The sequence below is a fragment of the Vulpes lagopus genome, chromosome 8, assembly GCF_018345385.1.
Source record: "Vulpes lagopus strain Blue_001 chromosome 8, ASM1834538v1, whole genome shotgun sequence".
Taxonomy (NCBI): Eukaryota; Metazoa; Chordata; class Mammalia; order Carnivora; family Canidae; genus Vulpes; species Vulpes lagopus.
Genome location: NC_054831.1, coordinates 125,799,735 through 125,818,349, shown reverse-complemented (window position 1 = coordinate 125,818,349; position 18,615 = coordinate 125,799,735). Strand labels below are relative to the sequence as shown.

At 55.5% G+C, this 18,615-nt stretch overlaps 1 protein-coding gene across 1 annotated transcript in view; it reads left to right on the top strand.

Moving 5' to 3' along the window:
• The window catches only part of EPHA8 (EPH receptor A8), a 33,663-nt gene extending 23,832 nt beyond the window's left edge, over positions 1–9,831 (top strand). The window contains exons 6-17 of the mRNA XM_041767129.1: positions 2,398–2,522; positions 2,599–2,761; positions 3,974–4,067; positions 5,227–5,294; positions 6,089–6,253; positions 6,425–6,610; positions 6,911–6,972; positions 7,528–7,737; positions 8,551–8,700; positions 8,790–8,980; positions 9,358–9,531; positions 9,692–9,831. Of these exons, the coding sequence (XP_041623063.1) occupies positions 2,398–2,522; positions 2,599–2,761; positions 3,974–4,067; positions 5,227–5,294; positions 6,089–6,253; positions 6,425–6,610; positions 6,911–6,972; positions 7,528–7,737; positions 8,551–8,700; positions 8,790–8,980; positions 9,358–9,531; positions 9,692–9,806 (1,703 nt within the window). The 3' untranslated portion in view covers positions 9,807–9,831. The remainder of the gene's footprint in view (positions 1–2,397; positions 2,523–2,598; positions 2,762–3,973; positions 4,068–5,226; positions 5,295–6,088; positions 6,254–6,424; positions 6,611–6,910; positions 6,973–7,527; positions 7,738–8,550; positions 8,701–8,789; positions 8,981–9,357; positions 9,532–9,691) is intronic.
• The last annotated feature ends 8,784 nt before the right edge of the window (positions 9,832–18,615 follow it).

The following is an 18,615-nucleotide window of genomic DNA, read 5'->3' as shown; positions in this document are numbered from 1 at the left end:
AGTGGTCTCTAGTGAGAACCCTCTTCCTGGCGTCTGGATGGCTGCCTCTCGCTCTGTCCTCACGAGGCAGAGAGAGAGAAGTCTCATCTCTTCTAATAAAGACACTAATCCCATCGCGAGGGCCTCTCCTGCATGACCCCATCTGATCGTCTCCCTAGTGCCCTAACTACAAATAGCATCAAGTTGGGGCTTAGGGCCTCTATATATGAATTTGGGGATGGGGACACAGTTCAGTGCACAGCACATCAGCCTCCCCATCACGTGTTGTCTGGGCAGCAGCAGGAGCCCGCGCCCCCGCCCCACGACGGCTTCTCACAGCACATCCTGAGTGGGCTTTGGAAGGGTGAGGTCCGGTGAGCCCTTTACCAGCTTCAGCCTGAGCTCAGATCCCGTTCGGAGCCTCCCCGGGCCAGGCTGGGGGCACCTGTGCCACCCACCCCGCCCCCTCTCCGGCTCTCCTGGCTCCCTTCCTTGCAGCCACACCGGCCTCCCGTCCACCGGTCCCTCTTCCAGCACACCAAGCCCTTCCCGGCTTGGCCTTTCATCTCCTGCAGAGTGGCAGCTCCTCTCTGCCTCTCTGTTCGGTGGCTGGTTCCTTCAGTCCTGGGTTCCACTGTCATCCCCGCTTAGGGGAGGCCCACCCTGACCCCCCACCCCCACCCCTGCCCCAGCTAAAATGACCCGGATCCCCCGGCCCCCTGGGCATATCAGGTGCCCTCCTCCATCACACAAAGCGCCTTCTTTCTGTCCCTCATGGTGCTTTTTTTTTTTCAATTTTTTAAAGATTTTTATGTATTTATACATGAGAGACACACAGAGAGAGGCAGAGACATAGGCAGAGGGAGAAGCAGGCTCCCCACAGGGAGCCCGACGTGGGACTCAATCCCCGGACCCTGGGATCATGACCCGAGTCAAAGGCAGACGCTCAACCCTCCCGAGCCACCCAAGTGCCCCCCTTCACGGTGCTTAAACAACCTGTGATTCCCCATCATTTGCCTTCTTACTTTCTCTCTATAGATCATAAGCCCCTTGAGGGCTGCCCAGGTCCTAGTGGACCACAAGGCATGTGGAAGGCATTCCGGAAATCCTGGGGGATGCCTGAGGCAGACAACAGCCCTGAGCAAATGGGGGAGGCCTGGCCTCACTGACTGCTTGCCCTCTCCCCACTGCCCCTTCCCTGCCCCCCTCCCCCTTTTCCCCTCAACTCCTTTCCCTTCTCCCTCCCTTTTCCCTCCCCCTATGTCTCCCTCTGCTCTAGAGCCCTCTCCTCTCCGGAGCCCCTCTGGTGCCCTCACCCTGTTTCCTCCCCATCTCTGCCCCCTTCTGTGTCTGCTCCCCTCACACAGCACCTGTTGGCTTGGAAGTTCTTTGTTTTTTAAGAGGCACCCACATATTGCTGGTGCTGGTGTGTGTTCCTCCCCACAAGGTCTTACCTGGTCTGCACCTCCTCCTGGCAGGGTGTTGCCAGCTTCCCTTCCTGGATGGGGGAAACTGTCACCCCGGACACTGGTGGTCCCAGCCAGCAGAAGGCGGGGCTGTGAACCCAGGCCTGATTCCCAGGCTGATGGGGGGCCCTGTACCACACACCCTCCAACTTAACTCTGGACTGACTTCTGAATCTTCATGGCAGAGTCACCCAGCAGTGTTATGGGGGCACCTGCCATGTGTGGTCCCCGCCTTCAGGGAGCGCCAGGTGTGCTGACAGGGTGTCCAGATAGGAGGCAAGAGCTGGGGGCGTGGGGCAGAGAGTCAGCCTGGCTGCGGCCCCCTATACCTGGCACTTCCCAGCAGACTCACCTGGGGAGGGGGGTAGCTGCACTCCGTCACCCTCACCAGGTGAGGGATGAGCCGTGACCTAGTGTGACAGGGGAGGGCTTTCCCCAAGTGTCAGAGCTGCTGCAGTCGTACCCTCCAAACCCAGGCAGTGAGGACAGGTTCCTTCCCTTCCTCCCCTCTCCTTCCTCCTCCTCAGGCACTCCTGAGAGCCTGTGGCCCCGGGCCCTGGGCTGGAGGTGGGAGATGTGGAGATAGAGACATCTAGTGGTGGGGCCCTGGGTGGTGGGACCCCAGGGCGAGCAAGAGTTTTCTGCTTGTTGGGCTGGTGGGGCTCCAGCAAGCTTCCGGGGGATGAGAGGAGGAGGAGGCATGAGCTGGGGTAGTCAGGCCTCCTCTGGGTCGAGCCGGCCCCAGCGTCCTAGACCAGAGCCAGGCTGTGCTGACCCCATGGGGCCAATCAGAGCCGCAGCTGACTTACTAGAAGGATTGGAGGGTGCTGGCTCTCCTGGGATGGGGGCAGGACAGTTGGCAAGGTGAGCATGGCCCAAGCCAGGATCCCTGGGACAGAGGCCAGTCATCACCCACCCACCCATCTGACCGAGGCTGGCCTCCCTCCCCTAGCCCCGTCCCAGGTGGTCGTGATCCGCCAGGAGCGGGCGGGGCAGACCAGCGTGTCCCTGCTGTGGCAGGAGCCAGAGCAGCCCAACGGCATCATCCTGGAGTATGAGATCAAGTACTACGAGAAGGTACCAGCAGGGCAGCGGGAACGGGCAGGGGAACCAGGCGGGAGGACCCTCGGCTGACCACCCTTGTCATGGGCAGGACAAGGAGATGCAGAGCTACTCTACCCTCAAGGCTGTCACCACCAGGGCCACCGTCTCGGGCCTCAAGCCGGGCACCCGCTACATGTTCCAGGTCCGCGCCCGCACTTCCGCAGGCTGCGGCCGCTTCAGCCAGGCCATGGAGGTGGAGACCGGGAAACCCCGTGAGTGCCGGGAGCGGGGAGGGCAGGGAGCTGGGCCAGGCCCGGCGCCAGGGCCGTGGCGGTCAGAGGAAGGGAATGTGCCGAGCTGGTGCCTGTGCTGGATTGGCATTTTTACAGGTGAAAAACCAAGGCTCAGAGAAGCGGAGTGACCGGGCTAGTGACAGCGCACCCACCACGGGCTTTCACTGAGTATCAGTGTGACTGGCGGGCGTCATGGTGCCCTTGCCAACACGATCACCTTGTAATCATCCCCGAGACCCTCCAATGAGTTGCCATTATCCACATCCCCATTTCACAGATGGGGAAAGTGAGGATCAGACCCGTAAAGTGAATTGCCCAGGTCACCCAGCAAAGCAGGATTTGAACCTGGTCAGTCTGGGGGACAGATTCTGTGCCCCTTCCCCAGCATCATCCTAACCCCCAGCCTCCAGAACAGAGGTTCTCACAGTGTGGTCTGGGGCAGCAGCACCTGGGAGGTGTTGGAAATACTGATTCTCAGGCCTCACCCCAGACCTTCTGAATCGGAAACCCTGGGTGGGGGCCCAACAATTCAGGTTTTATCAAGCCCTCAGGGCGATTCTGAGACACGTTCAAGCTTGGGGGTGCCCTGCCCCCATCTCCAGCTGCTTGGGGTCTTCTCTGTGCTCTTTACTGGGGGGCCCCTCCAAGGGGTGGTGTAGGATAGAAAAGTTCAAGGCCAAGTTGATGCCCCTCTTCAACCGATGTGTGTCCAGCGCTCTGAGGCCCGATACCACGTTGAGACTGCCCAGCTCGGAATCCTGCCCGGCCCAGTCTCATTTAGTGTGGGGCCTGGAACGAGCTCCCGGAGATCTCTGAGCCTCAGTGTTCCTGTCTGAAAACTGAAGACAATCCTGGGGTCTCCCTGGGACTGGACTGGAACACGCACCTCTCAGCACATTCTCAGCTTTGTCGCTGTTTGAGTAACAGGCGGGACAGGCATATTACGGGTGGGAGACGCAGGCTCAGAGAAGCCTAGAGGTTCTCCACGGCCCCGCAGTCCCAGGAAGTGCTGGCACCAGGTGGGAAGCCAGGAGGCCCCGGCCCCCCGCAGGGTGTTGAAGGGGAGGCTTAGGAGAAGGGAGGGTGAGGGCAGAGGAGGAGCCGGCCTGTGACCTGACCCACGGCTGAGTCAGAGGCACCAGATCCCTGGGCCTGAGCAGCCGGTCCCCCCACCCTGCTTTCCTCCCCCAGGGCCCCGCTACGACACCCGGACCATTGTCTGGATCTGCCTGACGCTCATCACGGGCCTGGTCGTGCTTCTGCTCCTGCTCATCTGCAAAAAGAGGTGGGTGGTCCTGGTCCCCGGCCACCCCGAGCCCCTCCTCTGGGGCGCTGTGTCTCCAGCCTGTCCCAAGCCCCACCAGCTGGTGGTCCCCTTGCTCCTGGGGCTGGGTTCACTTCCAAGAATACCTGTTCTTCCCTTCCTCGAGGAACACTTGTGCCCTGCCCCCCACACCCCCCATGTCTGTCCACCTGTCTTCCCTGCCCTTCTCCGTCTCCCCCAGGCGTTCTTCTCAAAACAACCCTGGAAGGCTGGAGGACCCCGGGCTTGCCCTAGACCCTCCTCTCCTCCCTGCTCACCCAGGGCCATCTTTTCTGAGTGTCCTTATCAGGGCTTTATCGCGGCTTGGGGTTCCACCCTCATGTGCTGACATTTGTCACCCGCACAGAGGTCTCTCCTGAGGACCAGGTGCCCACTCCCGCACCCACAGCACCCCCAGCCCCGCATCTCTCAGGACATGGTGGGCCCCCCTTCTCAGGACACAGCACCACTGTTCATGAGGTCCCCTGAGCCCCAAACCCCGGTGTCCCCCTGACCCTCCCTATCTCTGTACCACGTCCACCCACCTGCCAGTCCCACCGGGCCTCCCTTCAGGTGACCACCTCCACCTCATTTAATCTGTGATGCGGAAATTTCGGTCTCACTTTGCAGGTGAGCTAGTTGGGGATCAGAGAGGTTAGGCGTCTTCCGCCAAGTAGATGTCAGAACTGGGACAGGGACCCAGGTCTGTGAAAACTAAAGTGGTCGTTCTCTCTCCCAGTCCATCCCAGAGGGAGGTGGAGATAGGACACTGGGCCTGGTGTGGGCTTAGGATCCCAGACAGCAAGGACTGGAAGCATCGTCCTATACATGGAGACACGGGCCCAGGGAAGGGAGGGAGCTTGCCAAGGTCCCACGGTGTCATAGATACCAGAGGCCTCGTCCCCACCCCCTCACCAAGGGTGATTTCATGTAAAAAGGGGGCTTATAATGTGGAGACTGCTGTGCAGGCCAAAGGTGTCACCATCCGGCTGGGGTGAGGGCCTGAGGGCGGAGACTCCCCTCTGCAGGGGCAGGAGCTGTGGTGGCAGGAGCTGTCCCTAAAGGGGAAGGAGCTCGAGGGGCAGAGTCCTGATTTGTCCCGGAAGGGGATCAGGGCTGAGGCCAGGGCCGTCTTCCACAGGCACTGTGGCTACAGCAAGGCCTTCCAGGACTCGGACGAGGAGAAGATGCAGTATCAGAACGGGCAGGGTGAGTGCGGGCACCAGGCACGTGGGGCAGGGAAGAAGAGGTCACGGTGGGAGCCAGCGCGGCTCTGGGGGTGCCCCCGGAAAGATGAGGGCCCCAGAGAGAGACAGCAGGACCTCAGAGGCCAAGTGCTGTTCACCTTTGTTGGGTGTGCAGACCCCACAAGGATGCTGGAATCCCTCTGCCCGGGGGCCTGCACAGATGTGTGCACTCACACACAATCTTGGATACAATTGTGGAGGGAGGGGGTGTCGTATACTCTTGGCTAAGAACCCGTGCTACAAAGAGCTTGTTCAGGACCCTGCAGAGACCCCTGGAGACGAGGCAAAGAGGAGGAAGCCTTCCTCCACACCTCACTTTTGTGCCCGTGGTGAACATTAGTATCGATTCTGGTACTGATTCTCATTGAGCTGAGTACAGCCTCCGAATCCTTCTTAACACAGTTTTCTGGAGAACTGCTTTCAGTCAAGGTTGGCGTGTGTGATTGCAACATTTTTACCCCTGAGCAATTTAGAAAGACCCTAAAGACTCTAGAAGTGACCCCAAAAAACAACAGATACGTTCAGAACTCACTGGAGACCCCCGAAACCCCCAGAGACCCCATAGCTCCTCCGTAGAGACCCCATTTTCACTCAATAAGCACTTATCGGGCACCTGCTGTTTGCCACCTACAACCTGAGCTTCCGAGGGATGCCCCTTACTGCCCGCCCCCCACCCAGCCCTATCCCAGGCCCCTGCAATGCTGCAGGGAAAGTCTCCTGCACCCCACTGATGATCCTTCTCTCCTGGGCCCTCAGCACCCCCACCCGTCTTCCTGCCCCTGCACCACCCCCCGGGGAAGATCCCAGAGCCCCAGTTCTATGCAGAGCCCCACAACTACGAGGAGCCAGGCCGGGCGGGCCGCGGTTTCACTCGGGAGATTGAAGCCTCCAGGATCCACATTGAGAAAATTATCGGCTCTGGTGAGCCTTGGGGGCTGTGAAGGGGGGTGCCCGGGGGAGGGGCCCCCAGGGCAGAGGGGGAGGGGAGTCACTGCGCACAGGGGTGCAGGGGGTGCAGGGGGGCGCTGGGGTCCCGGCACAGAGAGGAGGGTCCCACAGCCCTCCCCTGCCCGCCCCACTCGGGCTCTGCAGGGGAGTCCGGGGAAGTCTGCTATGGGCGGCTGCGGGTGCCGGGGCAGCGGGACGTGCCCGTGGCCATCAAGGCCCTCAAAGCCGGCTACACGGAGCGACAGCGGCGGGACTTCCTGAGTGAGGCGTCCATCATGGGGCAGTTTGACCACCCCAATATCATCCGCCTCGAGGGCGTCGTCACCCGCGGTACGTGCCGCGCGAGGGCAGCCTCGCCCTGCGGGAGCCCTCCTGCCCGGGCCAGAAGTCTGGGTCCACCCCTGGGCCACCGTGCTCTGCCCCTGCCCTGCCCCTGCACCCCCCCGGTTCAGGTCCCCCGATGACTTGGTTGGGGAGGGGGCCCAGAGCCCAGGACCCCAGTGGGAACCCTGGGCTCCCCAAAGCCCTCAGTGCCGGCCAGCCCATGGGAGGGGGCGTGTTCCTGGGGTCTCCCATTAGCAGGCCTGATCCCCCCACCAAGAGCCACCCCTTCCGCCTGCCCCTCCCCAGGCCGCCTGGCAATGATCGTGACCGAGTACATGGAGAACGGCTCTCTGGACGCCTTCCTGAGGGTGCGTGCCCACCCCGCCTTCCACGTGGGCCCGGCGGAGGGAAGCTCGTTCTGGGTGTTGGGAGAGAACGTGAGGTCTCCAAACACCCACAGAGTTCGGGCCCAGTGGACCTGGGGAAGGGGAGTGAGGTACAGGGACGAGTCTCAAGGGTCAGCCCATCTGATTGCCTTTCAGCCCCGCAGCACATGAAGGTCCCTCTGCTGCTCGGGCTGCTCTGCCCCGCACACGGGCGGAGAGGGGGGCCTCCCTGGAGACCCAGGGCCCCAGCCAGCTGGATGGCATGGTGCGGGGGGGTGGAAATCACTGGACTCCCAGCCCCTGCCCTTCCATTTATCTGCTGGGTGTTCGGGCACAGGGCTTCACCTCTCTGGGCCTCCGTTTCTCCTTCTGCAAAATGGGTGAGGAGTCATCACAGCCCCACCTCCCTCTCAGGGTCGCTATGAGCATAAATGAGACCGTGAGAAGGACCTGAAACAGGAACGTGCTTCATAAGCAGTGAAGATACTTTGCAAGCTGCGCAGAGCCTTTCTGAAGCCGAGCCATGTCCCCCTACAGACTCACGACGGGCAGTTCACCATCATGCAGCTGGTGGGCATGCTCAGAGGCGTGGGGGCCGGCATGCGCTACCTCTCGGACCTGGGCTACGTCCACAGGGACCTGGCCGCCCGCAACGTCCTGGTTGACAGCAACCTGGTGTGCAAGGTGTCCGACTTCGGGCTCTCCCGGGTGCTGGAGGACGACCCTGATGCGGCCTACACCACCACGGTGCGTAGTCCCACCCGCCTCCAGGCCCGGGAGGGGCAGGGCGGCTCAGGAGGTCTCCGCCACGCGGAGCTAAGTGAGGTTGGAAATGTCGGGATTGCTTCCACCCGGTCCTACCTCTCTTCTCTGCATCTCGGCTCCCCCTCTGGGAAGTGGGAGCCCCCCTTTCCCGCCTTTCCTATATCACTGGGTGGCCTGGGGAGACACTGGGGCTGTCTCTCACTCTCCCCACTGTCACCCGCTCTCCGGGAGACTTTGGGAGAGTTGGTGTCTCTCTGAATCACAAATCCACTCCACATGTGTCTGTAAGGATTGGCTAAAAAGTGGTGTTTTCAGAGCATGCTCCATAGAGAGGCGGGCTCCTCCAGAGGATCCTTGGGGGCTGCTGTCAAGGCAGGAGGCTGAGTGGAGGGGCTCGGGCCCCCCACCCTGCCTCAGTGAGAACCTTCCCTCTGGGGTCTCACCTGCCGAGCATCCGAAGGAACAACGTTTCACTTAGAGAAGGGATTTTGTGACACAAGCAAGGACAAGAAGGAAAGGCAGAAGGGCAGCTGGGACAACGAGCAAGCCGTGCTCCGCGGGCTTCGTCACTCGCAGGGGCACCAGCCCGTCCCTGGCTCTTAACTGAGCACCTACTATGTTTCAGGCGCACCACGCGCTTCCTTTGCTCAGTCTTCGGAACAGCTGAGGGTGGGTGTCCGTGGGCAGAACAGGAAGGCGGAGGCCACGTCTCGGCCCCTGGGCTGCCCTGACCCGGTGCTCGGCTCCCTGCCTCGGGCTGCGGAGGAGCGCCCAGCACCCCCGTGTGTCTTGCAGGGAGGCAAGATCCCCATCCGCTGGACCGCCCCCGAGGCCATCGCCTTCCGGACCTTCTCCTCGGCCAGCGACGTGTGGAGTTTCGGTGTGGTCATGTGGGAGGTGCTGGCCTACGGGGAGAGGCCCTACTGGAACATGACGAACCGCGACGTGAGTCGGGGACCCTGGCTGGGCAGAGGCGCGGGGGCCGTGGAGGGAGGGACGGCCTCCAGCCCCGCGCTGTGCTCGCCCCACCCCAGGTCATCAGCTCCGTGGAGGAGGGCTACCGCCTGCCCGCGCCCATGGGCTGCCCCCGCGCCCTGCACCAGCTCATGCTCGACTGCTGGCACAAGGACAGGGCTCAGAGACCTCGCTTTTCCCACATTGTCAGTGTCCTCGATGCCCTCATCCGGAGCCCGGAGAGCCTCAGGGCCACCGCCACAGTCAACAGGTGCCTGGCATCCGCCCCAGCTCTGCCCAAGCCCAGCTGCTCTCCCAGTATTTCCCTGGATAAGGCCCAGACTTAGTGTAAGCCCTGACATCCAGACCACACCTAGCCTCGGTCCCAAAGCCCTTTTCCTGGCCCCTGTCCTGCCTGAACCCAGGACCCCTGCCCTGCCCGGGCCCCTGGCTCCTATCCTGCCCGGGCCCCTGACCCCTGTCCTGCCTGGGCTTTCCTCAGCCCTCTCCTTTCAGACCTGGGGGCTAGCTCCTTAGATCCTTTGCCCACGACTGAGCCTGGATGGGGGCTGAGCATGGCTAGTGCCCGGGTCCCTGAGGAAAGCAGGGGCCCTGGCAGGCTACTTACCAAGGGCCTCTGTGCCTCAGGTGCCCGCCCCCTGCCTTTGCCCAGAGCTGCTTTGACCTCCGAGGGGGCGGGGGTGGCGGCGGGGGCCTCACCGTGGGGGACTGGCTGGACTCCATCCGCATGGGCCGCTACCGGGACCACTTTGCTGCTGGCGGCTACTCCTCCCTGGGCATGGTGCTGCGGATGAATGCTCAGTGAGTGCAGGGTCGGGTGGTGCCCGTGCAGGGGAGGAGGGCAGGGGACCAGAGGCAGGGCCCCTGAGGAGGTGGGAAGCTCCAGGGGATGGGTGTGTCCCCATCTCCATAGTTCCGGGCCTCCCAGGCCAACCTGGTCAGCACCACCTTTCCTTCACAGGGACGTGCGTGCCCTGGGCATCACCCTCATGGGCCACCAGAAGAAGATCCTGGGCAGCATCCAGACCATGAGGGCCCAGCTGACAAGCACCCAGGGGCCCCGCCGGCACCTCTGACCCAAAGCCAGTGGGGCCTGGGTGGCAACTAAACCTGACCTGGGTCACGTCAGCCTTCAGAGGACTTACAGGGTTGGCCGGGGGTCAGGAGCCCCAAGGTCCCTCCTCTCAGGTGCCAGGGAGGCCAAGAGCTCCGCCACAGGACCTGGAGTTACCAGGGGTCAGGCTGCCTGGGAAGGGGTGTCTGGTGCCCAGCACTCCTGGGACATCTGCCCCCAGGGCAGACGGGCTGGGGCCTACTGACACTGAGCCTAAGGGAGACATCACTCACCTGCCTCTGTGTGTGTGTGTGTGTGTATGTGTGTGTATGTTCATATGCTGTAGGGGTGTGTTTTCATGAGGTCCTGGGGGCCCCTGTGAACATTTGTGATCACGTGTGTGTGTCCACCCATCAGGCCCGAGCATGGGTGTGTGCTGATGGCGTACGTGCTTCTCCATCGCGGTCGCGGGCATGTGTGCGTGACCATGGATGGCACATCCTGAATGAGGATGCGTGTCACAGGCCTGTGTGCGCAGAACTTGGTGTGACACTGCCCACCGGTTACGGGCCCAGGCCCCAGCACCCATGGGGACTAAGGAGAGGCTCACGCCCACCTCCCCCCACACCTGGAGGCGGGAGTTAGGGGCCACTTTGGAACCGCACCAGCACCAGGCCCACCCTTGTCTCCGCCCGGGTGAGCCCTCCCCCGGCTCTATCTCAGGTCTGAGCCCTCCCTCTAGCAGGTGGGGGGCCGCCTGCAGCCTCCACCTGGCTCCCACAGCTGCTTCAACAGGAAAACAGGGTTCCCGGCCAGCCCCTCTGGCCACCTACTGTGTAGGCATCACTGTAGAGGACACAAGATGCCCTCAGCTGGACTTGGCTGCCGGGTCAGGGGCCAGGGGCCATGACCTTCCCTCTGGGCTCCGATGCCCCCCTGTGGCCCAGGGCTCCTCACTTGGAAGCCCCTCGCCAACCTCTCACTGCCCAGCCCTGGCCTGCACACCCCCTCAATCCTAAGATCAGGGACCGTGAGATCCCAGCTCTTCAGCCCCATGTCCACCCCTCTTGTACCACCTGGGGAGACCAAAGCCTACAGAGGGGGTGTGCCTCGGCCAAGGTCACACAGCAACCAAGCTTCAGAGCCGAGGCCTCCTGCCTCCCAGTCCAGGGCTCCTTCCCCCATACACCACCCCACACCGACAGCTGTGGGTGAAGGGGGCTTCGGAAGCTCCCCCATCCCGAGACTGACCCTCCCCTTTACGGCCCACCAGGGTATGTAAATATCTTTTTTCTACCATGCCAGAATATTTTTTCCTCACTCCTGACAATGCAAAAATGGTCTTCAAAGCACATAAAAAGCACCCAGGGTGAGAAAGCACCATCCCAGGGGAAGCTTGGCAGGCAGGGCTCAAGGAACCCCACTGGGCAGGATGCCTTGTGCCCCTGCCGGCCCCAGAGGGAGGGGCAAGCCCAGCTTCCCACCCCCTGCCCAGCCCTCCCCCTAGCCAGCACAGCTGTTCCGCAGAGACACCAGCACTGAGCCCCCCTTCCTCCTGCAATAATTTGGGGAGTCTCAGCCCCGCCTAGGTGCTGCGGCCAGCTCTCTACACCTCTATATATTATATTACTATATAGCCGAGCTGTTCTTCCTTCCTATGGAAGTCGGAAACATGGTCAGGACACGATCCGGGGAGGACCCTGTCTTCCTCCTATCCCCACCCCACTCTCACCCAGTTCCTGGGCTCTGATCCTCACCGTCAAGGTGTACGCAGTGGGCCTGGCACTTGCAAAAGTGTGGCCCCTGCCCCAGGCATGAGGTACCCTTGGGGTCCCAAGGATCTGCTGCTCTGTGGTCTTCATCCTGAGTCTTGAACTTGCCCACAATGAGAATAAATCCTGCCTCATCTTTGCCTGTGTCCCCCATTTCTTTTCATCCTTCTAACGTTGACATCACCTGGTAAGAGCAGCCTCATGCTGTGCACCTACTGTATGCATCCCATACATTTTTTTCCTGCTCTGGTCTTCTCATCTCTCCCAGGGGGTAGGATTCATGCACCCATTTTATATACAGGGAGGCTGCGTAGGCCTGAAGCCAAGTTTAGGGGGCGCTGAGCCAGAACCCCAGTTTGTCCAACTCCAAAGCCTGTGCTCTGGCTAGGAAGTCCCCCCCAACGGGCCCCAAATCTTTCTGTCAAGATGTGCAGATGGTGCTTGCAAGCGGGCATTGCCCTTGCCTCAAGGTTTCTTGGAAAAGAAAGACATCCTCTGGAGGAGGAACACATGAGGAAGGAGCATTACATGGGAACAACTTGGGACCAAGGTGTCCATTGAGAGACCTGGGTGCCGCGGGCAGGGAAGGGATGCAAGCACCCGCTGTAGTGACATCGGGCTGAGGATGCGGAAGCAGCAGGAGCCAGGGCAGTGGCATCGGAGGCAGAGCAGAGCCCAACTAGTCCATTTGGAGAAGATGCCCCAGGGGATCCTATTGATGCACAAGCCAGTGATCTCCAGTGGCTCCTCAAGCTGAGGGAAGGAGCTCCATCCTCAAACTGGAAACACTTTCACTGTGTTCCCTTCATTGTCTCACTAATGATCATAGCAGCCCTATCAGATTGGTGATGTTGTCTCCATCAACAATGTTGATTGTTGCCCAACAATGTGTGTTGGGCACAAGCATGCTCAGAGAGGCCAGTGTCCCAACCAGCAGAATGACCACGTAGAGCTAGAACTGTGGTTTCTAGCCAGGTGTGTTTCTCCTGAAACTCTACACTCTGCTCCGGGCCTCCTCTCCATGGGACGAGCCGTTTCCTATGAGGAGGAACCTGTTACTACACACTTCCTTCCCTAAGGGAAGGAACCACCCGAGCCTATGGTGCACCTACTATGTCCTGGTGACACTGGGGGATACAAAGATGAAGGCAGACCCTTTCAGAAGCTGAAACTTGGTGGAGGTATGGAGTGCACAAAGTGGCTCCCCAGTCAGATCGCTAGGCTAAGCATCCAGGAAATGGGGCACAGAGAAGGATTAGAGGAGATCAGAGGAGAGAAAGTCCGGAGGGCCTAGCGCTGTCACCAAGGACTTCATGGAGGAGGAAGCATTCAGCTGGGCATTGAAAAGATGGGAAAGATTTAGAGGTTCATTTCCCTTGTGTGAGGATGGATGCAGAGAAGAGGAAGAGTAACAGCTAGACAAGAAACCAAAACAAGCGTTCATGTCTAGGAGGCCTCGCTATCATAAAGTCAGCTAGTCTGCTCCAATTTAATTTATACATGTGATTCCCAATAAAATTTGCAATGGGGTTCTCTCTGCAACTTGACAAGATCATCCCAAAATGCATATGGAATACTAGCCCAGAATAGCCAAGACAATTTTGAAGAAGAAGGAAGAAGCCAGAGGAAGAAGAAGGGAACCTCATCCTACCAGATGCCAATAATTACTATAAAGCGCCACTAATTAAGATAGTTTTACTTGGTTCTGGGAATAAAGAAAGAGATAAAAAGAACAGAAGATAATAATGCCTAGGCTTGGATCCAAATATTTTTGAGAGTTTGAAACATGACAAGGGGCAAAGGGTGGTCTCGTTAATGGATAATGTTAGGACAACTAAATACCTTCACAGAAAGAAGTAAAATTGGATCCCTCCCCATACCACTCACAAAATAAACTCTGGGATGATTAAGGTTTAAATGTATAAAAGCAGACTATAAAACTTTTCGGAGGAACAAGAAGATAATTTTATGACCTTAGAGCAGAAAATAAGCAAGACACAAAAAAGCACAAATGATTAAGGAAAACCGTGATAAACCTTGTTGCAATAAAGTTGAAAACGTCTACATAGCAAAAAAGAAATAGATTTGTTAGAGCTGTGACTGGGAGACTATTTGTAGGCTGCACAACCAACCAAAAGAGCATTAGTTTCCAAAATAAAATTGTTTTAACTTCAAAGAATCAATTTACCAAAACATTCCAAAGCATAGGAAAGTGGGCAAAAGATACCAACAGACAAATGACAGAAGAAGTTTGAATGGGCAATAAAGTTATAGAAGAGATTCTCAACATCACTGGTAAACATGGAAATGCAAATTAAAACAATAATGAGATAGGTATTACACCAATTTGATTGGGAAACTTATAATGCGGGCATTGATGAAGGTGTTGGGGGAATAGGAATGTTTATAAACCACTAGTGGGAATGTAAATTGGTGCAACTACTTTGGAGAGCAATTTGGAAACACTTAGTAAATTTTAAGATGAGCAAATCTTAAAGACCAAGCAGCTCCACCTTAGTGTGTGTTTGTCTTAGATTAGGTTTCCTAAGTAGTGCCTGAAATTCTTGTGCAGGTGATTTATTGAGGGAGAGCTCCCAGGTGAAAGAGAGAGGGGAAGGCAGGGTGGGAGGGAATGCTAGGCAACGATTTGTTCTTGGTGGAGATTAGCTTCAATCTGATGCCACAGGGAGCTCTGGAGCATTAATAGCACCACGGAGTTGATCTGCTTGAAGCAAGGGGACCGGACTTGTACTCCGAGTCAGTCATTGAACGCCCATAGGCTGCCCCATTGGGGGAGAGTGGGTGGTGGTGTATAGTATTTCTTCCTGGGTGAGAAAGTTTCCAGGAAGGGAGCAGCTCTGGGCTCTTAGCAGTCAACACAGAGCATCTGGGGGATGCATGCACCAGCAGATCAAAGGAATCTGAGCAGGTCCCCCAGTATTTCCCATGCATCCTAGAGAAATTCATACTCACATGCAAAAGGATACATAGCCTTGGACATTATTCACTGCACCTTAGTATGTAATAGAAAAATGAGGAGCAGCCTAACTACACTCAGCAGGGGAACAGGAAAATAAGCTGCTTTATAAGTACAATGAAATCATCTATCACAGCTAAAATGAACAAAACTGGACCAACATGTGCCAACAGGGATAAGTCTCCACGACATAATATGGAGTGAAAAAAATAAATGACAGAGGAATATGCACAGTATTATACCATTTATGTAAACTTTAAAAATATATGTCACAATAGAATTGCAGGTTTTGGACGCATAACTCAATAATGACAATACAAAAATATGCCTCAGACCAAAAAACAACGGCTTCAGCTCAGTTATCCCTGGGGAACAAGGGCAGGGGGTATTGAGTTGGATTGATTGTGTTTTATTTGTTTTCCTTTTTAAAAAGGGAGGGTTGTGAGGCAAATATGGCAAAATGTTAACACCCATTTAATCTTGGGGGGGGTGCATCCACGTCTATTACTTTATGAGTTTTCTGGATGTTGAAATGTTTTCTAATTAAAAATAAAGATGTTTTATTTTTAACATCACAAGGGAGGGGGGTGCCTGGGTGGCTCAGTAGGCTAAGCATCCGCCTTCAGCTCAGGTCATGATCCTGGGGTCATAGGATGGACTCTCATGTCTGGTTCCCTGTTCAGCGGGGAGCTTGCTTCTCCCTCTCCCTCTGCCACTCCCCCTGCTTGTGCTCTCTCACAAGTAAATAAATAAAATCTTTTTAAAAAATCCGTAAAGGAGGAAGGAGTTCTGAGAGCTGCCCTCAGGAGGCTCAGTGTCTCCTGAAAAACGGGAGTAGGCCTTTTGGGGGGGAAACCTGCAGGCTTGCGCTGTCCGTGGTGCTGAATCCCACGTCGGGAGCTGCTGTGTTGCAACAAATTAGCCTTCTTGTCAGCTCTCTCTCCAAACTGTGTCCCAAATGTAACCCTTTATCTCCACCTGCCCCCGCCCCTTGTCTGCAGGAGCCTCCTCACTGGGTCTCCCTGCTTCCTCTCTCACCTCCGTAATCCATTCTCCACAAGTGGCTGAAGGGATCTTTTAAAAATCAGAGTGCGTCTCTTCCCTAATTACAACCTTCCAGAAGTTTATTATCTTTTTTGATTATCCCATTTTATTTTTTTTATTTTAATAATAAATTTATTTTTTATTGGAGTTCAATTTGCCAACATACAGAGTAACACCCAGTGCTCATCCTGTCAAGTGCCCCCCTCAGTGCTCGCCACCCATTCGCCCCCACCCCCCGCCCTCCTCCCCTTCCACCACCCCTAGTTCGTTTCCCAGAGTTAGGAGTCTTCCATGTTCTGTCTCCCTTTCTGATATTTCCCACTTATTTTTTTCTCCTTTCCCCTTTATTCCCTTTCACTATTATTTATATTCCCCAAATGAATGAGACCATATAATGTTTGTCCTTCTCCGATTGACTTATTTCACTCAGCATAATACCCTCCAGTTCCATCCACGTCAAAGCAAATGGTGGGTATTTGTCGTTTCTAATGGCTGAGTAATATTCCATTGTATACGTAAACCACATCTTCTTTATCCATTCATCTTTCGGTGGACACCGAGGCTCCTTCCACAGTTTGGCTATTGTGGACATTGCTGCAGAAGTTTCTTTTAAGTTTGTAATAACATCTAAAATCCTCACTTGGCTCCTGCTGGCCTCTCTGGCCTGCCTCCAACCAGCCTCTCTCTCACTCATGTTTATTTATTTATTTATTTATTTATTTATTTATTTATTTATTTTTTAGATTTTATTTATTCATTCATGACAGAGAGAGAGAGAGAGAGAGAAAGAGAGAGAGAGAGAGAGAGGCAGAGACAGGCAGAGGGAGAAGCAGGCTCTATGCAGGAAGCCTGATGTGGGACTCGATTCCGGGACTCCAGAATCACGCCCTGGGCCGAAGGCAGGCACTAAACCGCTGAGCCACCCAGGGATCCTCTTTCTTTTTATTTCTTGAACGTGCCAGGCCTCAGCATTAGCTCTTCCCCTCTGCCTGGGATGCTCTTGCATGTCTGCAAAAGGTTCAGTCCGAGTGCCTCCACTTCCCACCTGAGTCACTCCCTACCATGTTACCCGATATTATTGTATTTATAGCATTTGAAACCAGTTGAATTTATCTATCATTTATTTGTTTGTTTATTTTCTGCTCCCATAATTCAGTACTGTCTGAAGAAGCAGGTACTGCATCTAATTTGATACTCAGTGCTTTACTCACAGCACACAACACAGTGATGGCCCTCATTCGTGGGTGACAAATATTTGTTGAATGAATGAATGTATATTTTCTGAGCACCTAGTCTGTGACAGACCCTGTACTTGGCTAGGGATGTGAATTCTAGAATATTTATTCTAGGTATGAATTTATTCTAGATACGAATTCTAGAATAAATAAGATTCTAGAATAAATAATGCTCACAGGCTGTAGAAAACAGAGAAGCCAAATCATAAGATCATAGAAAGCTGGAATAAGCTCCTTTGCCCTTGAAAAAAAAAGATTTATTTATTTATTTATTTATTTATTTATTTATTTATTTATTTATTTATGAGAGAGAGTGCGGGAGTGTGGGGCAGAGGGAGAGGAGAATCGCAAGCAGACTCCACGCTTGCATGGAGCCCAACACAGGGCTTGATTCCATGACCCTGAGATCATGACCTGAGCCAAAAATCAAGAGTCACACACCCAGCTGACTGAGCCACCCAGGTGCCCCCCTTTGCTTTTATTATAGAGTTAGAGGGCTTTAAGGGAATTGGATTGGTCATTCTCCACATACTTCTTTTTTCTTAAATAAAGAAATCCAGCGTTACCCAGAGAGGGGAAAAAAGGCTCACGCAAGTTCACATAGCATCAGAGGCATGGTCTGGGTCTGAAATTCTCCACCTAACTTCTTATAGTTAGTGTTTAAAGAAAGTGCCCCCCCCACACACACACAAAGCAGCTTTGGACACTCTTCTGCCTCCTGGCTCTTGGGTGCCTTCCTAAATACCACCTGCTGAAGGAAAACCAATTCCCAGAGGAGTGGTCTGAGGAGCAACAGGAAGTCCTCAGGCAGATAGATGCCTTACCTTTTAATCAGACACAATGCCTAGATTTTTACCATTAGGATCTCATCTCTTTAAAGCAAGAATTGCTTTTTGGATTTCTCTGAGAAAAATACAAAAGCAGGGCACCTGGGTAGTTCAGTGGTTATCTGTCTGCCTTTGGCTCAGGTCGTGATCCCGGGGTCCTGGGATTGAGTCCTGCATCGGGCTCCCTGCATGGAGCCTGCTTCTCCCTCTGCCTATGTTTCTGCCTCTCTCTGTGTGTCTCTCGTGAATGAATAAATAAATCTTTAAAAAAAAGAAAGAAAGAAAATACAAAAGCCCCCTGGAAGAACAACTCTCTGAACCCCCAGTGTGGGCAAAGCCAGCCAAACTTTCCCACTGCTGTGAAAGGGCTCACTGGAAGAGAATAGAAAATATGATTAGGGGTTGGAGGAAGCATAGTAGTCAAAGACACCAAGTGAAATTTTCTAACCTCGTGCTACCCATATCTCTTGCCTCATCCCTGGTTCTTACTCCCCAGCAAACCCACAAGAGGACGTTTCAGCCAGGAAGAAGTACCTGCAGATCCATAAATACTCTTGGCCCTCTCCCATGACTGTGCCATGTGCATTCTCCACTAGAGGAGTGTTCCTCCTCTCCCTTCTCACCCTGAGTAAGTCCTACTCATGCTGCAGCTCTCAACCTCTGGGGCACCTCCTTAATTTAGGGTTGGGTTTCTCTTTTCTTTGAGATCCCACAGATGCCCAGCCTTCCTCATTAAATGCTTATATTGCACTGTGTTATCTGCCTTCACTGTGGACCGATTAAAGTAAAAACTGTCCCTACTTAACCAGAGACCCCAGTGCCCAGCCCAGGGCTGACTCATTGTAAGGATTCGTAACTGATAAAAGCACAGACAAATAACCCTTCCTGGGGTCCTGGGTATCTGCCCTGTTCGGTCAGTTTCTTCCTCCTTCCCTTCCATGTGACTTTGAGCATGTCACTCACCTCTTTGATGCTC